At 41.2% G+C, this 25,432-nt stretch overlaps 2 protein-coding genes across 3 annotated transcripts; one reads left to right on the forward strand and one right to left on the reverse strand.

The window, feature by feature from the left end:
• Positions 1-7,404: 7,404 nt before the first annotated feature.
• Positions 7,405-17,539, forward strand: LOC124178323 (organic cation transporter protein-like). Its single transcript, XM_046561561.1, has 9 exons — positions 7,405-7,443; positions 7,568-7,689; positions 8,396-8,662; positions 12,121-12,298; positions 12,496-12,754; positions 13,939-14,212; positions 14,471-14,691; positions 15,968-16,281; positions 17,324-17,539. The coding sequence occupies exons 1-9, from the start codon at positions 7,405-7,407 to the stop codon at positions 17,537-17,539; spliced, it is 1,890 nt and encodes a 629-aa protein (XP_046417517.1).
• Positions 17,540-18,872: 1,333 nt separating this feature from the next.
• Positions 18,873-22,931, reverse strand: LOC124177454 (phosphatidylinositol-3-phosphatase SAC1). 2 transcript variants are annotated; one of them, XM_046559820.1, is made up of 8 exons: positions 22,750-22,931; positions 22,397-22,488; positions 21,968-22,305; positions 21,760-21,871; positions 21,173-21,516; positions 20,730-21,107; positions 20,467-20,634; positions 18,873-20,366 (listed from the first exon to the last, which is right to left on the reverse strand). In XM_046559820.1, the coding sequence occupies exons 1-8, from the start codon at positions 22,785-22,787 to the stop codon at positions 20,088-20,090; spliced, it is 1,749 nt and encodes a 582-aa protein (XP_046415776.1). In that variant the 5' UTR covers positions 22,788-22,931; the 3' UTR covers positions 18,873-20,087. The 2 variants fall into 2 exon arrangements, with proteins under 2 accessions (XP_046415776.1, XP_046415775.1); XM_046559819.1 differs by having other exon boundaries at positions 21,968-22,308.
• Positions 22,932-25,432: the final 2,501 nt, after the last annotated feature.

Raw genomic sequence — 25,432 nt, forward strand, 5'->3', positions numbered from 1 at the left:
TTCATACGCACGTAACAATCAGCCATTTTCTCGCATCGCATGACATATGCTTGATCACACATCCCTTACAAACACGAATTCGGGATATATCTGTGAGCTCGCGAGGTCCACGGCCCGCGGGTATCGGTGTACATTAGACGGAGGGAAACCCCGGTGAAGGAGACTTCCGGATAACTTGGGGGAAAGGACAGCGGGAAGACAGGAATACGGGGGGCGGATAGAGGGATAGAAATGGGACGTAAAACGTCTCGAGGCAGGCGCCCGCAATTTCGCGAGGATCAACAAACCCCGGCTTATTAACTTTTATGACTGAACTGTCGAGTAAAAAAGTTGCGGAATGGAGGCGAAGCGGTTCGAGATGGGAGCCTTAGAATCTCGCGCAAAAATATACCAATAAACCCGGTTCTGCCGCACGATCTAATCTGTCAAGCAACCCGACTGTAAACGTGGTCAGCTCCTCTCTTTTTTTTTCCTCGATCAATTCGTCATCATTTCTAGGCCTCCGAGTTATGCTCCAGATTATCACATCGCTTGGTCACCACGGACAGACGGACTCGAGAGATTGCTGCTGGTACGCAAAGTGTAACTTACGTCAGGTTTATCTACCTGCAGGTGAAGTAATTGTTCCTCGAAATATCTCTGCTTGTGAATTGAAACTCAGCGCAACGGAAAAAGGAAAGGAAAGGAAAAGGAAGAGGCGAATCGCAGAATATTGACGCAAGGAAATTTTTGCTGAAATTTTCTTTGACGCTCTGCGTTGTGTATTTGGGAAAAAATTTTGCGACTTTCCCTGCTCCGCGATTCTCAACAACGCGGACGTTTTTCAATTCCGGAAAAAAGAACGAAGCGATGAAACATGAAGAATCCAGTTTTGTTGGACAGATTTTTCGAATGACCGGCGTTGTCTGATCATACGGTAATTATATGGATAGAAAAACACAACCTCGAATCCACAATTAGCTGCTTTGAATTCAATTTGTCGTTCAATTCGCACTGCGTAGTACAGAAAGCTTGAAATGAAAGCAATTTATATGCAAAATCCGTAACGATATTAGATCATTAAAATGGTACGAATAAACCACAATAATTATTTTCCACCGCGCTGATAGCTACTGCGAATATTTTAACAATGGATTTATTTAATTCGCGCCAGTTCAGATATACGCAAACGAATGGATTAGCATTTTGTAAGTTTCAGCCGTAAAGGGATTGAAGAGAGAACGGAACCCCTCGTAACGACTCTTCGCGTTAACAAGTATGAGGGAGAATTCATGTCGTGCAATTTCTACAGTGTGCAGAAATCTGCCCATTAAGATGGGATAATAAGAGCATTGCCGGTACGCTAGCCGGGCTGTTGAAAGTCAAGCTAAGAGGAGCGAAGTTTTTTGTCTTTGTAGAAGTGCGGTGATATCTCGCCATTATATAAGGGATCGGGTGGCCGGAGGAGAATAATGTAATTAGCGAGAATACGGCACGGAACTCTGGTGCCCGCAAAATAGAGAAAATTGCAGACCTTGGAACGTCAGGGAGACCACCGTCCGTGGAAAAGGAACCGAGGGGTGGTAATTGGCCAGACTCTTTCCTCCCGCAGTGCCTCGCCTTTCGTCCGCATGCCTCCCTTCGAACCTTCCTTCCTTCCTTCCTTCCTTCCTTCCTTTCTTCCTTCCTTCCTTCCTTCCTTCCTTCCTTTCCGAGCCACATTGGTAGCCTACAGTCAGCAAAGCAGCCGTCTTCCGTCGACGTCCCCCATAGCCGACGAAACCCTCGGCGTCCCTCCGCCTGCACGTCCCTCACACAAACAAGCGGAGAGCTGCCGGCCAGATCTCCATTGTTCTTTAATTCATGAACGCAGGAGCAGATCGTCTACAAATGGCCGGGAAGAAATGTGGAGGAACCGTGAAAAGCACGCGTGGATAAAGTCGAAGTCTGCTCTCTGTTACCCCAAGAGGATTCCACTGTCTTTTACTTCTCATTTTCCCGAGTCCCAGATGTACCTTCGCTTCTGCTCTGTTCTTAATTAATTGGAAATCCGGATGTGTATCCATCGACTCTCGAGTCTTGATTGCCTCTTTTCGCTAACGACGATGGCAGAATATCGTTCCGTTGTTAAGTACGAAGCCAGACCGATCCAAGTCACCTCGGTACCTCTGAAATGATTTCTCGATCCCAACTGGTTTACCCGGTCGTTGCGTACCGTGGAATTGAAAATTATTTCACGTGGTCCGATATCTTCCCCCGAACATCCAACACGCGCGTCATATCCATCTGCTTTTCTGCGAAAGTATCTGTGCCCAGAGGTATAAGGATAGAGGCAAGGCCTGTCATGTCGTCGTCTGCAATAGACTCCTCCGACTGAGGGAGGAGCCGGCGACAAGCCGATTTACGTAACGGTGGTAGGAAAATTTCCCTCGCCTACACGTCGTCGAGGGGTGAAGTCCTCGCGCGTCTACGTAAAGCTGTAGGTACTATCACTGAGATTTTATAGGTGTGCGGCTGACGGGTGTCCCCCGTTTCTTAAAGCTTCTCGCACGGTTAACGACACAAACTCGCCGGGACATCGCCTCGCACAGATATCGCGTGTCGCGGGCTGCGAGACGCGGTGCGGGGTGAATTGAGAAAACGAGGAAAAAGCATCCCTGTATTTCAATCGACGAATATACGCCGCGCGAGCTGTTCTCCGCCTCTCTCTCCCTCTTTGCCTCAAATATCTGGCTCGTGAAACGTCGCGTCGATCTCCGGCTCCTCAATTATATTTACATAATCCTCGATTTTTCCAACGTAAAGTATGCCGGCATCCTAGAGAATATAATTTACGTTCAGCTACTAATGGAGTCTGAAATGTAAAAAGATGCCATCCAGTGACAGAAAATTGACGTACTGATTTGACTGGGTCGTATTTAATCATAAAAGTGGTTTCTCGTCAGATATTTTACTCCATGTTGATCAAGTTCACAGGTTGAAAGCTCGACGACTTGTAACAGGCTTATTGCGCTTCAGCGTTCGAGTTATTCGTCCTAAACGATCGGCCGATAACCCATTTACGACGTCGCGTTGCGCTAGTCGCATCCATATATTATCCACTCCGGAATAGATTGTAATAAATCTTTGACACATCGCGAGATAACGTAAGGTACAAATAGTTGCTTATCGGTAACGGTAAAGAATTCAAGTACGTATCGTGACAATGAAACTTAGAGCTGATATTCTTTTGTAATACGACGAAGACTGGTTCGGGTACAATTTTTCGTTCCATTTAATTAAGATGAATGGGACGTTCGGGTAGAATTTATCAACCCCGTGCAGTCATTTTTACGTAGATACATGGATACTACCATTGTCTCTTGGGGCCAAACTTTTACTGCAGAATTTTGACGCAGCGAAATGAATTCAATTTTAATTGGACGAAAGCGAGCTTTTCCGAAAGCTTTGAAACGGATGTATTAATTTCGGACAGTAGACACTGTACACGATTCATTTACCGAATTGCACGAACGTATGAAAATACTCGGTTCTTGTTCGTCGGAAGTTATTAGGAATATTGAACACTGCAGCGGTACGTTCGATTGTTAGTTGTTTTACTTCTCGTTGGCCTATTTATTCGTTCGCTTGTATCATAACTACGACCATTGTTACTCGCTCCGTTGCATTGATTCGCGGAAAATCTCGTCCCTCGGCACTGCTGGATAACAGATATCTCGGGTATACTATGGCTGGTGGATCACTGCAGTTGGATGATTAATATTATTAAAAAACTGATAGTAATTACCGAGTATCGAAGAACCGTAATATTTTATCCGATATACTGGCTGAAACTGATCGGTTAATCTGTTTATCTTCTGTGTCTGTTTGCACGATTCGTTTCGGGAGTTCTTTCGAAAACGTTTTTAGCACAATTTTCCACGAGCTTATTACAGTTGACCAAATTAATTGAGGATTAATTTATAATATCAATCGATATTTTCCAGAATGATTGCAATTATGTAATGCGAAAACAAGTTTTTATGTTAGCTGTCGTCGAATAAATTATTCAGCCAGACTGCACCCCAACGGCAATTTATATAAAACGTTCGGGTAATTTCCCGCATGGAAAGATACATATGCGAAAAATATACGAGCACATGTATTTTTTTGTTCTTTATATATGTGATGTATACAACATAAATTCTTTCATAAATGTGACAGTCAAATGTATTAATAACAATGTTTTGCATATAAATTAGATATATGTATATGTGAATATATGTCACATTTATGAAATCATATGTGCGGCATATAATTTGAGAATCATACACGGGACATTTCCACACGGGATTCCGCGTCCTGTTGTTCACGATAATTTTCTAGATCGCATTCAAGTACTGGATTCGTATCGAAAAACATACTTTTCAATCACTGTTAAACCTGACTTTCTCGATTTTCGCTAGTCATTTTTGATCAGCGTTTTCCATCGCCCAGAAATCACTTTGGTTGTTCGATCTGACTGCGAGCGACATTGCGGGGATGATAAATAATTCGCGGTCACGTGAAGAAAGAAGAAAATAAATGACAGGGAATGTAAAAGTTGCGGTAGGTACGAAGAAGGCCGATTGCCCGCGGCTGGAAAAAGGTTGAATATAACCGGAGGGGATGAGTTGATACGGGTGTGAATACTCGAAACGGCTAGGCGAAATTGAGGTATAAGGATTTATAAAATCTAGCATCCTGTAGAACACGTACCAGGTTGCCCTTAGAAAAATGAGGGTACTCGAGGTGTTACTTTTTAAATGGTGTGCGGAAAGGTTACGCGATGAAGCCGAGCAGCGGTAAAGAGGGAAGGGAAGAGACGGAGCGAAGGAAATAGGAGAAGGGCGAGGGTGGAGCGAGAAAGACGAGGAGGACGGGAAAACCGAGAGCGGAGGGGAGCGGAGGAGAGAACCAGCAGAGATGTACGAGCCCCGAGGGAAATTCAGGTGCGATCTCCATGTATCACCACGCCCATGTATGAGCGAGAAGACCAGCTGGTGGTTCATGGGAACCTCGCGAGACTTCACCCGGAGTCTGCCTCGGCTTCCAGTCTAAAGGATTTCAGTTTAATTGTAGTTCCGAAGCTTCCCTGCTCCTCAAACAACTACATCGTCATAGCTACTGGCCTGCGCCAGTTCATTTTCCATTCCCTCTGAGTCGACGCTTTGCTGCTTCTACGGCATATTTTTCAATGCGTAAACAGGTTATTTTTTCAAGTAAAAGTTCATGTAATGTTTGTGGAAATAACGGCGCGTCCGAAAATGGTGCCGCACACGTCGCGTTTGAATAATCGGATCTCTGAAGTGTAGAAAGAGAAAATTCAGTTTTTGTATTTGCGTGTCGGGCAGAGAAAGCCGAAATATCCAATCACAAGGTTATAGAAGCTGTTGAATCTCACTGCATATTTGTGACGTCACGTACATCGTTGAAGTTTTCAATCTGCCGTGCTTGCGTCAATTTTCTTTCGTTCGAACGAAAAAAATTTTTTTACTCAAATTCAGACGAGCCTCCACTTATAAACGCTTGTCAAATAATGCGGGAGAGTAGGTTTCGTATTGTGAAATGTATAATCCTGATCAAAGTCATGGGACGGTATAGAAGGTTCAGTTGCACGTTGGTATGATACTGTAATGTGAGAAGATTCAAGGCGATATTTGTTTCGTATGTGACACTTTGCGCTACGGCGACGCGATCTCCGATTTCGCAAAACCGTGAGACTCGACGATGATATAGTATAAGGCGTATGAATTCCCGTAATTAAAAATTGATTTTGGGTAGAATTTTGATTTCGGACGGCTAGAATTAATCTTCGTCTTCCATCCGATACAGGAAAGTATCAATTCCTGTTCAACGCTCTAACAAACGATGCATCAGAAGATTTTCGATTTGTTTTTCATCTCCTTCCCCTTCACTTTCTTTTTTTATCGTTGTTTTCGTTATATATCGAGGATCAATGACTAGCCAGAATCAGAAGTAGGGCATCATTAGTTCGTATTTCGTTGTGGCTTCAGCCTGGAAACGGGAATATACATCGTCTTTGATATTTCGCGTCAAGGTGCTGGACCAGATGATTTATTGATAAAAAAAGCGCGGAAGTGTAACTTTTTTTTTTTTTTGCCTGAAATTCGACGCCCGCACATTCGCGCTCCTGATAAAATCGATGACCCAGATCTTCAGTTTGTAATTGAATCAAATTAATCACCCTGCTGCATCTCGCCCTTCCCTTTACCCCCTGCGCTGATACCCGCCGTCGTCTGTCTCTAATTAATAGCTAGAGCTCGACCATACCTCGTTTCATCGGAACTTTATGTGAAACGAATCCAATTAGACACTGCACTTCGTCAAAGGCTCGAAAGCTGCAGAAGATTTCCAGCGATCCTTCATTCGTATGTAACGTATGTATTATGTTATACTCGCCTTCGATATCATCATTTATTATCTGATTTGATGACTTGGACGGGATATTCGTGCAACTCGTGATCAATTTTCAATGTTACAGATGAAATATCTGAGGACGGATGTAGCGTTTTTTGACCTGCGTGTAGAATATTTCTTTCGATAGAATTGCCCCTGAAAGATATATGTATACCTAGGTTACATTTTCTCCGAGCTGTTAATGCTGGTATATAAAAATCTTTGCGATCTGAAACGCGGTCGGAGGAACTAAATCCACGCATAAAACGTCTACTACTCCTCGGTAATATAAAAGTATTTAATTAATTATACGTTTTTTTTTTCTATTCCACGGAGTTTCATTAAGACCGTGAACTGAAAGGTGCGGGATTAAACGACTAATGGTTTTTTAATTATGCGAGCCATCACCTCGGATTTTCTGAAATTGCGTTTTTAAGTGCCCATCCACCGACCAAATTCACGACCAACGGGGTCTTCTAATTGTATCGTGAAATTGCATCGGAGTTCTAGCTGAAGAAAGCTGTTAGTGCAGCGAATCGCTGGTCGATCTAATCGATTGATCCGATTTTGAGATATAACGAGAAAGGAATCGAAGATCGACGAACGACCGGAATGGCGGTCTCTAACAGAAATTTCTTCAACGCTTTGATTCCCCCTGCAAAGTAACGTTCTACACCCACAAAGTTGTAAAAAAAAAAGGACAACATACTCCGCGGTTCCACTTGCGATCGATCAATCATACGGATCGAGGAATAAATCCGGCGGTGCGATATCTCGGTGACGTTTGAAATGGTAGAAACAGAACCTAACCATTCCACTCATAAAAAAGACATCCTTTATTTCACCTCGATCACCCGACAGACGTGAAACAACCTGGCTCTGCCTCTTGGAACAGATTTCACCTGATTTTCCTCAGCTTACTCCGAGCCGAGGTATCGCTTTAGCTCAATAAACACACCGAGTCTCGCCCAGACGTTCCAGCCAAGTATGTCCATCCGTCGACTCTCGCAGGGAAAGGCAGAACGAGTAACACGCATCCAAATGTGACGCAGGGCGATGCAGCCAAGCCAAAAACCGATTCGCAATATATATTTCATGGGAAAAATGGGACGAAGGTGAAAGTTTGTTATAACATGATTAATTTTTGCAGAAAGATCCGGCTGAGGAATCCGAGCAAAAATCACAGATCGCGAATTTCGAGCAACCGACTAGAAGCGGCTCCACTTCCGGTATTTCGGAAAAATCCGTTACAGCCAAATTGAAGAACACAACGTGCGTGGTATTCGTTTCTTCATTACCTGTTTACAAATACTGAGCTTTAGTATAGCAATTGTCAATCACTAAATGAAGAAAAGCTCTCTTATTATCTGCTTTCTCTGCCACCGCAAGAGAGATGGTTTTCGATTAAACGTGAATCGCAACCTTCAGCCAATTCTACCGAAGTTTCACCGCTCTGAACGGTCAAACGCGAGCAAAACGACTTCGATATAAAGCGTTTAGTTTGTCACTGTTTGCCCATATAGTCCGTACCGGCAAATATTAATTGGAACACGCACTTCAATTCGCATGTTCACGACAAACTTTGCCATTCCATGGGTAGTGCTGAATCGACTCTGTGCCGCAGCATGTTACAAATATTCCTATGTTCCCGTTTTATGCTCCACGAGAGATATTTTCCGTAGTCTGCGGCAATTCGAAAGCTCATGTTAGGTTACGATACCGAATGAACAAACTTTAAAAATATTTAGCCGATATGAAATGGAAAAATTTCGAAGAAAAATACAGCCCGGAGTCAAGAGTCGAAAGTACAAAGCAACGATAAAACAAACACGCCTAAGAGATTCTAACTTGAAATGAAAGAAAACAGCTCGAGGACTTGGAAAAATGAAAATTCCTTAATTACATACCGTTGAATATTTTTCTTCGCTTTCGGTCTTATACGCCCGAATTTCTTTAACTCCGTAATTACATCCTTCAGGGAACCAAATTCCTCGTCGAACGGCGATTCAGCGAACGACGAAGTGAATGCTGACTTGGTCTTTGAAGCTGCTCTGCTGAATTACGGCAGTCGGAAGTGTTTCATGCTGGGCTTATTTCTGCTCTGCACATCCCCCGGAATTCTGAATGGGTTCCACGTGATGGTGTACGTATTTTACGGGTACACACCGCAGCATTGGTGCGCCATTCCCGTTCTGGAAAAAGCTGGATGGACACCGGAACAAATTCGTAATATCTCTAGTCCAAAGTAAGCACCCTTACTTCCGCTCAAGTCCTACAAGTAGCGGGTAATCGAGCAACGCGATTTCCTCCGAGTAAAGAACTCTTGACCCTCTGTATTAGGCGTCTGCTGGTCGAAAGATTTATTACGGAATTCGCCACGAGTAAGCGTTTCTGCACCGTGATTTCAATTCAACTTGCAAAAACCGTCAAAAAAAAAAAAAAGGTACAGACTCGCCACAAAATTCTGCTTTAAAAAATTCTCAACAATACTTTTATCGGTTTGGATACATGTGATGATTTTTTTATCTATCGACCAGCTTTATTCGACTAAATGAGATTAACACTAATTGCTCTTCGCGATGAAAGAAAGTTTTAAACTACATAATATTTTCGGGCAATCACTAATTGTTACGACAGTTCACTGTCTGGTTATTAGCGAAAAAGCTCACAGCTAGTATCCGACGCGTGATAAGATTGCAATTAGCAAATATTGCTGTAATTGTTATTAGACCATTTCCGCGAGGTATGTTCTTAAGTTTGCAAATTGTTGGGTACGAGGCGCCAACGCAGCTGTTACGAATTTAATCGTACCTATGTACATAGTGGGGCAGCGGAAAATTCTTTGATTTACTGACAAAGCTATGTGTGTACTCACAGCTGCCGTGGAACACTAGAACTAATGGAACAACCGTGTCACGTATTTCGCTAGCATGCCGTACCGTGTTCGACTATCGAAATCAATTAGCACCTTCGAGGGCTGCAGACCCATACTTCGACAATACTCAAACCCACATGCGTTACATAGTGACACCCGAATTAGTTTTACCAATTCTTTTAAAGTGGGATTCACAATTGCACCCAATTTCTTGAAGGTTCCTGAAATAACTTATCAAATTTTTACTCAGGCTAAATTTTCACCCTCTCACCTCATCTTCCATTCCAAGCAAGTATTAATGAATTTTTGCATTACTACGGTAGAATAAATGGAATGTAAGAATAAACCACTACCGAACTCGAGCAAACTTTATCTTCGTCTGTGCAGGGAAGTGTGCGAGGTATTTTTATTTGTTTATTTTTTTTTTCTCTTTTTTTCTTCATTTTATCCGATGTAAACTCGCGGCACCGTGAAACTTGGGCCATTTCTCGAGCTAATTCTTTACTCGGGATTCATCCCCTTCGCCCCAGCCAAACAAGATCGACAAACTTCCGTCTGGTACCCACGATTCAACGTTGCCCTAAAAAAATAATATGAGAAACGTACAAGCTTGTTCGATATATACACTGCAGCGAACGGAGAATTCTAATACTCTTCGTAAGCGTCCGTCATCTCAATTGAAAGTGAAAAAATCGCGTGAAAATTATTTTTCACCGGTGTACAAACCACCAATCGCTTCATGTTTAACGTACTGAACGCCCGTAGTTGGATAATTTTGTTAAAAAAGAAAAAAAAAAAAGAAACAGGACTAAATACACAGGAGCTTAAAATGTAAATGCCCTTCTTTCAAACAGCGATTAGGAAATTACACGATCGGATCCTTTACGGTACAATTTAACCATGTCCGGATGAATCGACGAACACTTTGAGTAATTATGAGTATTAGGTATACGAGACAGAGCTAATTATAAAATTCGTTAATAAAGAGAATAAAAAACGCCGTCTCCGCATATTGAAATGAATTCTGTATAGGATACTATAACATCCCCACACGCGCGAAGAAGGTTGAAAACGTATAATATGACGTGAGTCAGCGTATTTTTATTTTTCTATTATTTTCCTTTTTCGTTGTCCCGTTTTTCCAGTCCAAAGTACTGAGAGGCTGGTTAATTCGCCTCGCTATAAAAATCCGGTGGTATTAAAACGGGTCCAACCATGCAGGCAGCTAAACGAGACCTACCTGCCGCACGTATGTCTACAACAACGCCGAATCGCGAAAGAACTTAAAAATCCCGCAGCGGTTACCAACGTTATTTACAATTAAAAGTAAAAAGTTTTACGGTGGATATAAAAATGGCAACGCAACATTAAACACACACAGATATATTCGTACATGTCCGCGTCGACGACAACGACGACTTGCCATCCGAAATATATATTATGCGAGCAATTTCTGGGACAGCGAAGGGGTGGCTGGGTGTAATTAATGCATGGTCATCGCACCATACTGTGACCAATCCTCACACAACACTGTCCGTGAGACCTGCCAGACAATTCCCGGGACGGACATTCGGCTGCGGTCACATCATTCCGGATTTCTAAACCTCCGGCAATGCAGCCCGCAAGCCGCAAAGGATTTAGAACTGAGTTGCGTCCTCGCGTTCACGTTGTCTTTAATGCACGTAGATTTCTTTGCCCAATTTACTGCAGCGGGAATTTCAATCGTGCTACGGCAAATCCTCTGTCCTTTTTCTACACATTTTTTGAACCTGTATCGATTTTTGTAACGCACGTTTTTCCATAAATCGTTACCTGCAGCGACACGATTTTGGACTCAATTTTATCGATGCCATGTTTTTTGCTCGGTTAATGCAAAAATTTTTTTTTTCTTGCCTCCGATTTCGATATTTTAACAATCTTTAACTATCGACTTTAACTCCGTTATTATAATACCGTCGAAGACGTGGAGCAAAATTTACAGAGTTGCAGTTTACTTGTAGTCTTAAAGTTATGAAAGCTTAGAAAATCCAAAGAAGCAAAAAAAAAAAAGTCAAATTGAAGTTTAAATTTTTCTATGAACCCTGATCACTATACCGTAGACCGGGTAAAACGTACTGCGGAATAATCGAGGAAGTTCAATTTCAGAACAATAAGGTCATTGAGCTTGAACGAACGAATAAATAATATTGAGAAGTAAAAAGAACTGAAATGTTTTCAAAACCTGAAAGCAGAGTGTATACCATGCGCGATTACATCGCAAGTCGAGGTTCGAAGTCTCTGAGTTTTGTACGTAGTCGGATAACGTTATCGCATAATGTTATTTTATTGTTTTTGCGAGATATTTCGTATAGTAATCTAAATGCAAATCGTCGTGTAAGGACGTACCGCAGTTATTGCTCATCAGTAGCGGGGTGTACAGGGAGCAATACGAGATGAAATTATACGAGTTCTTTGCGCTGGTTGTGTTGACAATTTAATCAAAGCTCGAAGAGAACTTTGGAACAGGGCACAAAATAAGTCCTACGGAACAATCCAGAGGACTTGCATAATACCCCCCCCCCCCCCCCCCCCCCCAGGCTGTATTAAAAGGTTTTTCATTAGTTTCAAAGCAGGTATAGATTATTTCCCTCGAAAAGATTACGTGTACCCTTTGTGTTTGAAATTAACAAACCTCGCTTGTGTCTTGTTGACCGATTTACCGTTTGTCTGAACTCGAGTATTAAATGAAAGGGACAAAGTTCGGCGAGGGTTAGTTTTTTGATTGTGTTATATAAAGAAGTATTGAGGTTTATTCGTGTCGAAATTTCAAAGCGACCGAATTATTTCAGACCCGGTGATTGGTCGAATTGCGAATACTACAAACGAAACTACGCCGCGTTGGAGAAAATGAGCTACCAACAAGCGATGAGAAACGTGGAATCGCAGACAAAACGTCACATTTTAACAGACTGTATCGAATTCAGCTACGATCTCAAGGATGCGCAGGGTACCTCGGTGGTCACAGAGGTGAGATAACAGCAAGCGGGCCGAGTTCGCGGGGGAAACAAGATGAAACGGGAGTAGAAAACCCATGAATTCGAGGTTGACCGTGGAAGACTTTGATAATAAAAATGGTCTAAGGAGGAGGAGGAGGAGGAGAAGGAGGAAAAGAAGAAGAAACCGTTGTTTAAAGCCACCCTTTCCACGGGTGGTTTCACTTTCAGTGGGATCTAGTGTGTCAACGTCTCGCTCTGAAAGCCACCGTCCAAACTGCGGTCTCTGCTGGAAAGTTCGTGGGAGCTTTTACCTTCGGAATGATCGCCGACAGGTTTGGACGAAAAGTTGCCTTCACGACGGCTTGCTGCATCTACATTTTGGCCGGGCCAATAGTCGCCTTCACCAGTCTTTACCAACTTCTCATAGCCGCGAGGGTTTTCATCGGAATCGCCGGTCTCGGTGCTTTCGAAAGTGCCTATTCTATCGGTAAGTCCGAAATGTCTAATAGTAGGTGCGTGGCAATGAAATTCCAACAAAAACGTCCTTCGTATACATTTTTCATCGCTGCCACGACGTGTGGAATTCATAACGCCGATGGCGGAACGAGGAGGATGATTTTGAGGGTGAAAGCTAACCGATAAACAAAAAAATCGGCACAACGGGACTCGCGGTTACTTTCGGGTAGTTTAACCCCGTGCACACTCACACCCCAATTCTCTCTCTCTCTCTCTCTCTCTGATACACTCTCTTCTTGGCTGTGTGCCTACTGGGCTCGCGTAATTTTGAAACGATGAAACGAACAGCTCTCGATTGGTCGACGAGCGGTTGAGCCGACGGATATCGATGAGCGATAGCGTGTTTGGTTGTTAACTTTGATAGCCCGCAGATCAAATTTACCGACTCATTGATTGCCGCTTTGAAGACATAACGGTCGCATGGCTGCACGCGATTCGTTGACGCGTTGCTCGAGCGATAACGAACGAAATTTGTCTTATCGTCCGTAAAGGGATTTTGTATACTTGGCTGCAACATGCTTGCCGAGCATTTGAAGGGAACACTGATTTATTACTGCATCGGTTACCGCAATCAGCGCTCTCATTTTCACCACCCCCGAATTAAATGAAATCATTTATTTTCTTTACTTCCTCAACTTCTCATCTCATCGGCTACAAATCTGCGGAATTAAAAGTGTTGTAGATCGAAACCGTGCCAAAAAATCGATACCTTCATCACTGCGGCTATCCGCAAAATTTTTCGACTCAGCCTCATTCCCAAATTTCATCTTCTTCGTTATCAAACCATCCAATTATACATCCTGTGCTAATGTACTTGGGAATATACGCAGGCCTGTAACTCCTGTTACCTGCAACGAAGAGAAATTCACTTTCAATTATTGCATTCGTCTCTCTTTATAAGACCACTTGTACGGCTGCAGAAAAGTGAATACAACCAATCGAATATCATCACTGCCAATCAAACCTCCATCCAGTCTTTCAACGACTTTTTACGTTACTCGATCCGATGGTAAAAGCGGTCTTATAACGAGAGACCACTGTGTTTAATGAAAAGAAAAGAAAAAAAGAAAGAAGAAATAAGAGAAAATAAGACAAACTGTTAAAAGTTGACAAATATCATCTCCTATGCGTAGAGAAAACACAAATTGATTCCAGTGTCAGAGATATCACCGCCGAAGCTGAGATCTACCTTCGGGGTTCTATACAACCAAAGTTATCCGGCAGGAATCTTGGGGGTTTCTTTGATCGCCTACTACGTCAGGGATTGGCGAAATCTTCAACTCTGTGTTTCATTGCCCGCTCTATTCCTTGTTTTTCACGTATGGCTGATCCCCGAAAGTCCCAGGTGGCTCTACTACTCGGGACGTACCAGCAGAGCCTGGGCCATTGTTGGGAAATATAGCGACGAAGACCCGACAGCAAGGCATAAGTTTTAGCGTATTGAATCGCCAGTTTCAACCCTTAAATCTTACAAACAATCTAATTTTTTTCTTCTTCTTTTCTTGCAAGAACTCTCAAAACTATAATCATATAAAATGTGTAACGTATCTTTTCGCTAGAAATTAAACTGAATGATTTTTATATAGCTGAAGGGTTCAAATCATGTGTGTAACAATATAAGAATTACATCATAACTTTAGCAGATTTTTACAAGCTTTTCATGTAACTTGTAACCTTGATATTTCAGACGCACGAGCGGATCCAACAGAACAGCTTCACAGAAATCGTTATCGGCGCGAATTCGTGCTGCGATTGTTAATTGCTCGAGCTATCTGCATCACAAGGAGTTCAGGATACGATTGATAGTTTGCTGGGTTGTTTGGTTCTTTACGGCAATGTCTTACTACGCTCTAACGATTAACTCCGCGAGTCTGAAAACCGATCCCTACGTCTACGTGGCTTTGTCAGGTACCAAGTTTATCCTGTAGGTCAATTAATTATCTCGAATAAATTAGTCATCCTTTCCAACGTCTTAATCTAAAAACTGTATGACGCGGAATTCGCGGGTCGGTTACTGAGCCGAAACGAGTACAATTAGTCACCCCCTGTATTAAAGTATTATCGTGAAAATAGTAAAAACGAAAGTATGAAGAAAAAAACTTGCTATTAGCTACATTGACGAGAGCGCGGTTATAATTTCCACGACAAAATGGATATTTGGTCAAAGCTTCACTGACACTCCATAAATTACGGAAGTTCAGGTTTATAGACGCTCATTCATCCTGCCGTGGAAAATTTGTCACTAAAAAGCGTTGCCCACGGACACTGAAAAGCCTGGTCTAACAAAATACGCGGTATATGATAGGTGTCTAATGACTGAATTATCCCTTGACGCGGACAAAGGTCTGGTGGACCAAAATTTCGGGGTGAAATTGAGGTGAGGGCACGGAAGCCAACCTTGAATGCCGGGCTGTCAGCCACAAATCTCACGGGAGATCTTCAGTCCCATTGTCCTATCGAAAACGTTACACTTATATAACACATATAGAATGCCTGACAGGCATTTCACATTTCACTTTCCTTATTTCCTTTCGGTTGAACGCGTCTCGCCGTTGCCTTGGCCCTCTGTCATCTCCCCCAACTCACCTCGGGCCCTCTTTGTGTCAACGTGCGAATAATGTAGGGTGGAAATTACGTCACCCTGCGCCCTCATATCACTCCGATATATCCCGCACGGGTGTAACTCCTACGAGGTTAGCAGGCGTTCATTTACTTTTTCTTTTGCACGAGCGTATGTTTTTTGCAATTAGATAATAAATTTCGCGTGCAGAATTTTTTCCCCCAACGGTGAATTAAATCTTCACTTTTTAACCCCTGTACGATGACACAAGAAAATTATCAGTTTCCTGTCGGAAATACGGCTCTTTCTAACGTAAAATGTCTTTACGAAAAATGACTCGACGAACAACTCTGAAATTCATATGACTTTACATTCAAATACGATACGGGCGTGTAAAATATTCATATCCCGTTTTCGTTTTCCGCTTCGACCGTGGGATCGGGGAAACGGTTGAATAATATGCACATGATGCAGAGTTTGATATCAAAATGACGAATAAAAGAGAGTACAATATTGTTCTCACAACTCGTTTTCCTGCATCTCGGGTGACGTTCAGTAGCATCGTTCACCGATTAAGCTAAGGGCCTGTCAAACAATCCCTTACCACCGATTTCGTCCTTCCAGGAGTCGTCGAGGCAACCAGCTACGTGTTTCCGGTACCGTTGTTGCGCGTCGTTGGGAGGCGAACGGTGGCAACGGGTCTTCTCTTGACAGCGAGCTTTGCTCTCCTGCTCCTCTTGATCATCCCAACGAACATGACGGGGTGGAAAGTGGCAGCCTCTCTTCTAGGTCGGCTTTGCGTGAGCGCCGTCTTCTCGGTCATCATTATTCACGCGTTTGAATTGTTTCCAACTGTGACCAGGAACACCGCAATTGGAACCAGCTCCACCATGGCGCATGCAGGGAGCGTTTTCGCGCCTTACCTCGTCGACTTCTTTGTGAGTGCCGTCTTGAAGTACATACGACGTGTATTAAAATGGAATTAGAGAAAGGAATTATGCGTTTCGGCATCACTTTGCGCTGTCTTCAGATCCTGAATTGTCTGAATGAAAAAAAATTTAAATAACAAAAGACTACGGGTCCAGTTACAAGTTTGCAGATTTCCTGCAGATCTTTTCTGCCGATTTCCGGAGTCATTAATATGCGCCCTGTTCTCTACTTTTTTTATAGTCTGCGTTTTGAGACTTGTTCTGTGTACCTCAGGGGGTACACTGGTGGCACCGACTCCTTGCTTTTCATTCAATTGTAATTCCAAAACTAATCAATGCAACAACGATTAATTACACCATAATGGAAAACTTAATTAAACGGAGCTACGTGTCGCGCGAATCCTGCGAGGCCTCGTCAAAGTCGACTCTGAGTAATTAGTATTGTGTACGCGTGAGCTTGTGTTTGTTTCAAGTACACAACACACCTACAGTCAGTATATACCCGATATGGAACTTAATTGTTACAAAATCAACCTTCCGTAAAAGTTCAATTACGGAATAACCCGACGAGTGTCTAGTCCGCCGCTTCGTTTGCGATAAAATTAATCATTCACTTACCGGGGACTTTGTCAGGTTAATGAAGAAACAACAAACAAGATATCCACGAATAACTTTCCTTCACACGTTTCGCTTTGGTGGAAAAAATTCTAATCTCAGGTCAGTTTCTGAGAAGAAAAGGAAAATGTCGTGTGTTTACAGAGTAATTTCAACTTAAATCACAGACGCTTAGCGCAAAAGTCATATTTCAATGTAAGTCATTCTCACTTCATTAAAATCCTCTAAAAAAAAACATTCTTCCAGAAAAAGACAAACTCGCACATCTTTTATAGGTGAATAACGATCTCCGCTGAATTTTTCTCACCCGACCATATATAAAGTCTAAAGTGTACGGCCCCGTTTCGAACGTTGTTTTCGCATATTTCTTGCAACTTTTACGTACAGCATATACTCAAAGCCGGAGCACACAGCCAAGAATTATTGCTCTTTTCAGGCAATATACGGATGGTTTATTCCCTCCACAATATGCGGTCTGGGACTGCTTCTGGCCGGGTTTCTGACGCAAACTTTACCGGAGACGAAAGATCTCGCCCTCTACGACACCCTGGATGATCTCTCGAGCAGGTGTCGAGATCATCCCGAAGAAAAGGTGTCCATAAAAAATTGTACGCTCTGCAGATACCTCGGTAAAACTCGTACCAACGTGTAAGATTTGTAGAATTTCGACTGACAACATAATTTATGCTAATATGCTTAATGTGTATATTGTGATCAGCGTGTAATTGAAATACATCAGATTATGAATCATATTGTTTTTGCTGCGAGTATATTTTTTTGCAAGTTTCTTAGTTTCAATCTCGACATTTTTAAAAATTTTTCTTCTTCAGCCGCTCGCTTAATCCTTAGAGTTTTAATTAATCCTTTTCTTTTTTTAAGTGTAGTATTAATTTACCCCGAGGTATTACTATTCTTGTTTAGTGGAGAATTTGATATCCGAAAAATATAAAGAGGAAATAAAAAAGTATTTCCACTTGGAACGCAGGAGCTTTTTCGCGGGGAATTTCACGCCTTTGCTCTCTCGAGACTGAAATTTATTTTTTGTTCGGATTCGGACAGGAACATATTTTAATTAGGCTTGTGATCAGCTATTTAAACTTTCACGTATCCATATGACTGTTGACTTATAATCAGCGGAAATTCAACATTCATAATGCCGATGCTGTATTGTCTATTATTAACTCACCAAAATCCGATCAAGTTCGCGAATCCCGTTTATCCTCTATAAATACGTTATACCTAGTACGTTGAACAGTTAATACAACATTAATTGTGCATGAAACATGGAAAAGCTAGCGCGGGGAAAACATCGGAAAATTCGACGCTAGAGGGAATCTTTGATGTTGAAATAACTTCATTCAGCAGAATTTCCTATATTACGTTACACGCGTATGTGATTCTAACGCTGATTCTATGGTTGTGTAAGATTTAAGATATATATTGGTGATATTATCGATGATGACCATGATAAAAATACTAATAATAAATTTACAAGGTACGAGTAAATTTTGTTAATATTTAAACTTTGTTAATACGTACAGCTACAGCCGGTTGGACGGTTGGACAAATAACCGATGTTCTATCTCATGCTGAAACGCGTTAATGAAACTATTACACGGCCGCCAATGAGTACAAAATCCGACAGCAAATACTCAACTTTGATTAAGCTGTCGTTACGCGCCCATATTGACACCGTATTGTTCTACCTAAATCTAAATTCTACCCGATAGATGAGTTAGCAAATTGTTGCGGTCGCGTACGTCAGTCTCATATATCGCTTGACATTATTTGAAGAAGAAATAGAAGTGCGATAATTGAATACCATGTTTTAATTTTATGTCATCTGAAGGATAATTCAGTCATCGTTAATGTTACCGGATTAAATCAGGACAATGATAGATTCTGTTATGTTATTCTATCAGTTTTATAGTCGGAAGTAATTAACGTCCGCTTAATTCATCAGCGAAATGAATGAATAGATAAAATTATCCGTTATTAACTTGATTGTATTTTTACATATTTCATATATATATATAGTTACATTACTTACAAGACACGATCCGTCGAAAATCAATATAATTACTGTCGAATAAAAATTTGCCGATAGTGTAAGTTTAAAATTTGCTATTGTTCCTACTTTCTCATTTACGCTTGCCTAATTCCGATCTCATAATTCGTTTTTCCTACGTGTCGTAAGTCGACATTATCCCGCCTACTTATCGATAATTAGCAAACAATAGCTACAATAGCAGTAGTTCCAAGGAAAATACGATTGCTCCATGCAGCATCGCTCTCTACTGATATTTGGGCAATCAATCATGATACCCAGACGTTTGTACTTACAACGCGAATACCCTGCAAGATCATAGGTATTTTACTGCTTTGGTAGCCAGTGATAGTCGATAATTTCATATTTCCTTGTCCACCATTACATAAGAATTTTTCTTTTAAATCTTGAGCACGCCGAGAAAATTCTGAGACGCCAATACGAAATTAGATTACATGGTTAGATAATATAGCATAATTTTTTACCGGAAGAAAATATTTTCATAAATTTAAATATCCAGTGATATACATATACATTATATATACGTAATTTTTTTTTTTTTCATAATTGACTAAAATTACATCAACTCTACAGCGGTCTAGCTGGATTAAAATTTTAAGTATGTTCTACTTAAAATGTTGTATAAACTTCGTAGAATTGCAAATTAACAACGAGATTTAAAGCTAATAGGTGAATTTTCTGCTAAGCTGATCATAGACGCCTTATTTTTCGTCGAGAAATGCAGTAGTGGTCAATTATTCGACCCTGTTAGATTTAAGAATAGAAACATGGAAGGAGTGATGAAACTGAGAAAATTTCGAGAGGAAATATAACTTTCAACTGACATTGAGGTAAAGTCAGTACTCTCAGAATTTCTCGAAGTCGAAATGCACGTCTCACCATCGAATTGAAAGACCTATATTTATGGCTATCGGTGGAATTTCATTAGATTTGCATTACAATGGCTAATAGCTATATCTTTGTGAGATAAATTGTCTATTTTTAGTAATGCTTGTATAATTTTGTAAAAACCCTGTAGGCGTAAATAAATGTTACATGTAGTTATCTGACACCAGCGCCAGAACTGATAGAAAAAAAAATACGCTTATCACAATTCTATGGTTTCCCGTCACCTTTCGGTATATCGTGTTGACTATAAAAGTTTCGGCTTGTCAACATACTGCTTTCCATGGTGTATAACTGTCGCAAACGTTCCACCAACCATGGCACCCCAGAACAGCATGTAAAGTAATACTTCTGTAGTGTATCTGGACGGGAGAATCGCGTGAGCGACGAGCATCGACGACGCGACCAATAAAACTAAGGGGAACGTAGCGTACCGCCAATTACGTTCGGCGTCCAACGGACATTTCACCGTAAGGCATTCACCGTCTTGCACAATATAACGTCCCAGGAAAAGCTCTATGGAATCCTGTGAACGAAGAACGCAAGATGCAATAAATTCCACGACAGTTTAATTAAGTACTACGTATTCTTGGTCATTTCTAATGTCTAATCGATAAAAAGTTTACTTGTCTGTATCCATCGGTGAAATTGTTTTTGTAATATCTGGTCAAGGAATTAACACCGTCTCGTATGGCTCCAAGTTTAGTCCGTTTTCCAGTACGTGTAAAATCAGTTTTCAATGCACCAGTACCTGAATATTCTATGCTTATTACGTCCGCGTTATCTGCCCAAACCTAAAAATATGTAAAAAAGATAAATTCTAATCTCAGTTATGGGGCTGGTTATGGGAAGAGCGAATTGTTTATCTCCAAAAGAATAACATAATTACCTGTTTAAACAAGTATTCTAGCGACGGATGGTCTTCAACTCGCTGCAGTATTCCCAATCTTCTCAATGCGTCACTAAGCGCTCTTCTAGCCAGCATACTTTGTACAACATTTGTTCTATCCAAACAATCGATGCAGTTTGTTCTGAATACTCCATCTTGTGCAGAGAGTAACGCTCCATCTCTGGAAAGTGTAAAGGAGCCCATTTGCTCTTGATCGTGGGCCAATCTGTCCATTAGAATGTTCAATCTGTCCCATCGCATTTTTCGGCATTCCGCGTGAAAGTCGAATGATTCGTAACGGACATTTTGATTGCCAATTCTATTGACAATATCACAGTAGGCTTTTTCAAGTACATCTTCCGCTCCTCTGTGATCAATCTAAAAGTCATGTAAGAGAAGTTGGTGTAAATTCAAAAATTGGAGATTTTTTTTGTTTAACTCACCAAATTTACTAGTATCTGTTTCCCATAATGAAATATTTGTGTTTCGAAATGGCGTGCGCAAGCAGTATGATGGTCTTCCTGATTATTTAACACCGGCTTGGGCTTATATTTTAGGTTTGGAGCCTGTTGCCAAAAGAGTGGAATTGATCCTCTGGTCTGAACAAACGAACTACGGTCTCCGTTCACTTCTACCAACTGTTCCGTCTCTACGTAATTAGATACGTTTCCATTGGCGTCTATCCCACGAGAAAACAATCTTGTTCCTGCACGATGTACTCCTCGACGGGATATTATTCCCCAGTTAAATGCAATACCATTTACAATTACTGTACTTAGTGACAAAACTATAAACACACCGCTAAGGAAAATAATTATTGAGAGTAATATACTGCTAAGAATAATTGCCACACTATTTTATACCGATGTTGCATGAACAATGAATAGTTCAAGTTGGCACGAACCAATTAGATACGATTGACGTGATAGCATCCGGTATTGTTAGAAAAAAAATTATATTAAATTGAACATTTCACGGTAATGACGCTTTCCTGAAAAAAAAAAAAAGGAATACTTGGCAAAAAGGATACAGCCATGTATAATGGGCAGACAGAATCTGTGCTGCTCAGGCCTAGAAGTTAGTTCTTGTAGTAGATACGCATTCCAAACAAATCTTAGATCTGCTCGCTCGTGTATCGGCATCTAGAATTAAGCAGCCAAACAATTCTCAATTCTTTGCTCATAAGCATTTTGAAAGTTTTTTGTCAGTATATTGAGATTTTGTACAATAGGACAAACCTGTAAAAATTCAGGCGTAGTATTATGCAGCCTTTGCATAGTGTGACTCAAGTCGTAGGTATAGCTGAAGTAAAAATGTGGTGTGTTCAATACAGACTTGATCATTTCCAGATAAGTGGTATTGTTGCTTATTTGCTTTTCGTTCAAATGTAGCAATGATCGCATGTATGGTATAATTTCTGTAGACCCAAGTTTGTAAACTTGGTGTCCCGCTATAGTACCCACACGTTCCGCATCTGTGATAACTATCAGGTAGCGACAGGCCAATAGGCGTATTGTGCCCACAATTCCCCATATTCTACGACGACTGGCAGTAGGAGGAATCTGACTTGCTGTACCTGCTTAGAATTTGAATCAAAAAATAACAAAACACATTAATTTGATTTTTTATTCAACGTGATCTAGGATGCAATATCACCATTGCCTTACCTTGGGTATAAATTTGCTGGGTAACTCGATCGACTACCAATAATTCCTTGGTTCCAACTGGTTCGACATAAAATTTTTCTGGCGTTGCGTATCTGGAAGAAAAATAAACGAAAACCACATATGAATTAAAAATCAAATGAATGATGTATGGTATCGGCTAATACAAGTAATTATAAATTAAACAGAATGATATGGCATAACCTAGTGCCGCTAATGAGAGTCGCGTTAGGCAAAAGGAGAGGTAAATTATTGATCCCATACGTTGTAGACTCAGGACTTATCGATTTTATACTTTCACTTTACTATAATTTACTTCGTAATTTTAAAACGCTGAAAGACAGATTTAAACTCACAGGTAAAGATCATCGTAAATATCGGTGTTCAACGCCATGTTGGTTTACTAATGTCCGCTTCAGCAGTGAGCAGAGGGCAGAGGCTACGCAACTACGAGATCCGACTGCGGGAGGGAGAGATATGGTATCACGAAACCGGTAAAAGTGGTGAAAAGCATGAAGATGACAGCAGAACCTCTAACTCTACATAAACGCTACGCTCATTCGTGATCGCCATAACGTAAGAAGATGAGACGTGTTCCTGCGTACCTACGGAGCCATCTCTAAGGACCAATCGCGTGTCACGATCATATGAAGGCCCTCGTGTATTGCCAACCAATTGTTTTCGAGGTCATCTGGCGCACATTTTAAAAAGCAAAAATCTCCACACAGTCACAGCGTTATTTACCTCCGACGTTAACTGAAGACCATAAAGACAAGTTACCCCTTGGTACATTTTTGTGTATCAGTTTTCGGCGGGCAAGCGGGCCCAGGTGGGCCTGGGAGAGTAGGAGGTTTCTGCTCTATCGACTCTACCTAACGAGCTTGCACTGACATTCGTAGCAGCCAAAGTAGTGTCGGTATGAAAGCTTGAGATTGAGTCGGTACAGAGTACGTAAGACTACTTTTTTTTGAATTAATCAAATACGATAATTTTTAAGCGAAACGGTGATTGTTGGTTATTTTTTTTTTTTTTTTGCTAGAGAGGTAACTAAAGAAGCTTTTTAAAATTTTGAGCGTATTTTAAGTCACATTTGGACGATACAAAAAAAATTTACTTACTATCAATTGTCGCAAAATGGCATATTGGCTGGCCATTGAAGCGCCTCGCCGCTGGAATCTCGAATTGGTAGGAAAGATGAACTGTGTAATTTTTTTCTGAAATGTAAAAACTAAAATTACTTTGAATTGACATATATTTTTATCATCAATGAACTAAAAAACGTTAAATCACATTCAGTTTCGTTCGGTTTTTTTCCGTTTCAAAATGTTATCTGAAGCATGCATATTGGTTTGATAGTACAAAACATGACGTTTTCAATAATCAAACTTGTAAACTTGAAAATTTGTCCGGAAGGTCAAAAGTCATCAGGTCAAGGACCTGGACAGCCAGAACTACGGAGCGCTTGTCCCGGAAGTCGAGCTTCACCAGGTAGCGGACCTGGTGCGCAGAAACTACGCGGCGCTTGGTCAAAAGTTACCAGGTCAAGAACCTGGATAGCCAGAACTAAGGAGCGCTTGTCCCTGAAGTCGGGTTTCACCAGGTAGCCGACCTGGAGCATAGAAACTACGGAGCGGTTGTCCTGGAACTCGAATTGCACAAGAAAGCGGACCCGGAGTGCAGGATCCAGGAGATAAGAGAACTCGGTACTCGAAATCTGCGGAGCGCGATTCTGATCCGTCCGCTCTACTGCGCGATTGTTTCCAGACTGAGGAATCCGGCTAGCTGATTACTATAGATCAATGACGTCAAGGGAAAAAAAATTTTGGGTGACGTCACTTTCTGAACATCCGAACTTTGGTATCGAACTTTAATAATATGTATGATGTATGAAGTATGATGTATGCTGTATGATGATATGATGTATGATGTATGATGATATGATATGATGTATAATGATATGATATGATGTATAATGATTTCAGTTTTTACATTTCAGACAAGAAATACGCACTTTATCTTTCCTGCCGTTTCCAGACTTAAACGGCTAGGCCCTTCGATGGTCAGCCGGCGACTAAAGATATATTCTTCAGTCAACGGGTCAGCTAATAACGCTGCCGTTCTGCGACAGTTGGATGAAAATAATTTTTGCTCGTACCTTTCGAATGTGTGTCAAAATACACTCGAAGATTTAAGAAGCTTCGTTCTATCTTTTTCCTATCAAGAAACAAAATTGCCGACAATCACCTTTTTAGGTCTTTAAATCAGGACGCTGCATTAAATACTGTCTCTTGTACGGAGCATATATTTCATCTCGATCAAAATTAGCGCATCCGTGATGTTTACAGTTACTCTGAATTTTTTTCCATACGAACACTTTTCGAAAAACAATTCTGCTTTTCTACCCAATGCAGATACTTCACTTGCGACTAGCTAAAACAGAGTTTCGATTCTATGCCTACGAAAATTAAAGATCGAGAGAGCAATTGAACAGTTGTTGGAATAATTAGGAATATTAATGTTATGGAATACATCGAGCGCGTGTCGAATCGAATCCCATTTCGAAATGAACAATTCTTGTATTTTCATATTATAGCTGATGATTTTCGGTTGTCACACCAAAGCTCATTAGGGCAACAGTCTTTATATTCTTCGGTCGACGGATCGGTACATATGAAACGGGATGAAAATGCCAGCGAAGCAACACACCCTAACTTTGTACAAATCCTGCGCCCAGTCGTACCGCTACCAATCAGTACGGTAGGTAGCCAGTAAATATCGATGTATACTAAGCTTGGGGGAATTTTTCCAATCTTCAATTGACAAGGATTGATATTTGACATTTTGATCTTTCACGTAGCACATGAGCAGTTGTGTCATTAAGACACAGAATCTCGAACCATTTGGGATATCAGATGAGAATTCTACTGAGAAACGAAGATACTAGCGTCATCTAGTTGTAGTTTCACTAAATACAACGTCCACGTTTTGAGTTTCGAGTTAATCGCCTACTGCTGGTGGGTGGAAAGATACTTGGTAGCT

The sequence above is a fragment of the Neodiprion fabricii genome, chromosome 3 (assembly GCF_021155785.1).
Source record: "Neodiprion fabricii isolate iyNeoFabr1 chromosome 3, iyNeoFabr1.1, whole genome shotgun sequence".
Taxonomy (NCBI): Eukaryota; Metazoa; Arthropoda; class Insecta; order Hymenoptera; family Diprionidae; genus Neodiprion; species Neodiprion fabricii.

Bases quoted from the DNA above. Each gene is read 5' to 3' on its own strand.
- LOC124177454 (XM_046559819.1), bottom strand. From the start codon at position 22,787: ATGGCGTTGAACACCGATATTTACGATGATCTTTACCT. The intron at 21,872-21,967 runs GTTTGTCCTATT...GCTTAATTCTAG, and splicing joins CTACGCCTGAATTTTTACAG to ATGCCGATACACGAGCGAGC. The intron at 21,517-21,759 runs GTATCCTTTTTG...GTGTGTTTATAG, and splicing joins TCTGCCCATTATACATGGCT to TTTTGTCACTAAGTACAGTA.
- LOC124178323 (XM_046561561.1), top strand. From the start codon at position 7,405: ATGTCCATCCGTCGACTCTCGCAGGGAAAGGCAGAACGA. The intron at 14,213-14,470 runs GTTTTAGCGTAT...TTGATATTTCAG, and splicing joins GACCCGACAGCAAGGCATAA to ACGCACGAGCGGATCCAACA. The intron at 16,282-17,323 runs GTGAGTGCCGTC...TGCTCTTTTCAG, and splicing joins CTTACCTCGTCGACTTCTTT to GCAATATACGGATGGTTTAT.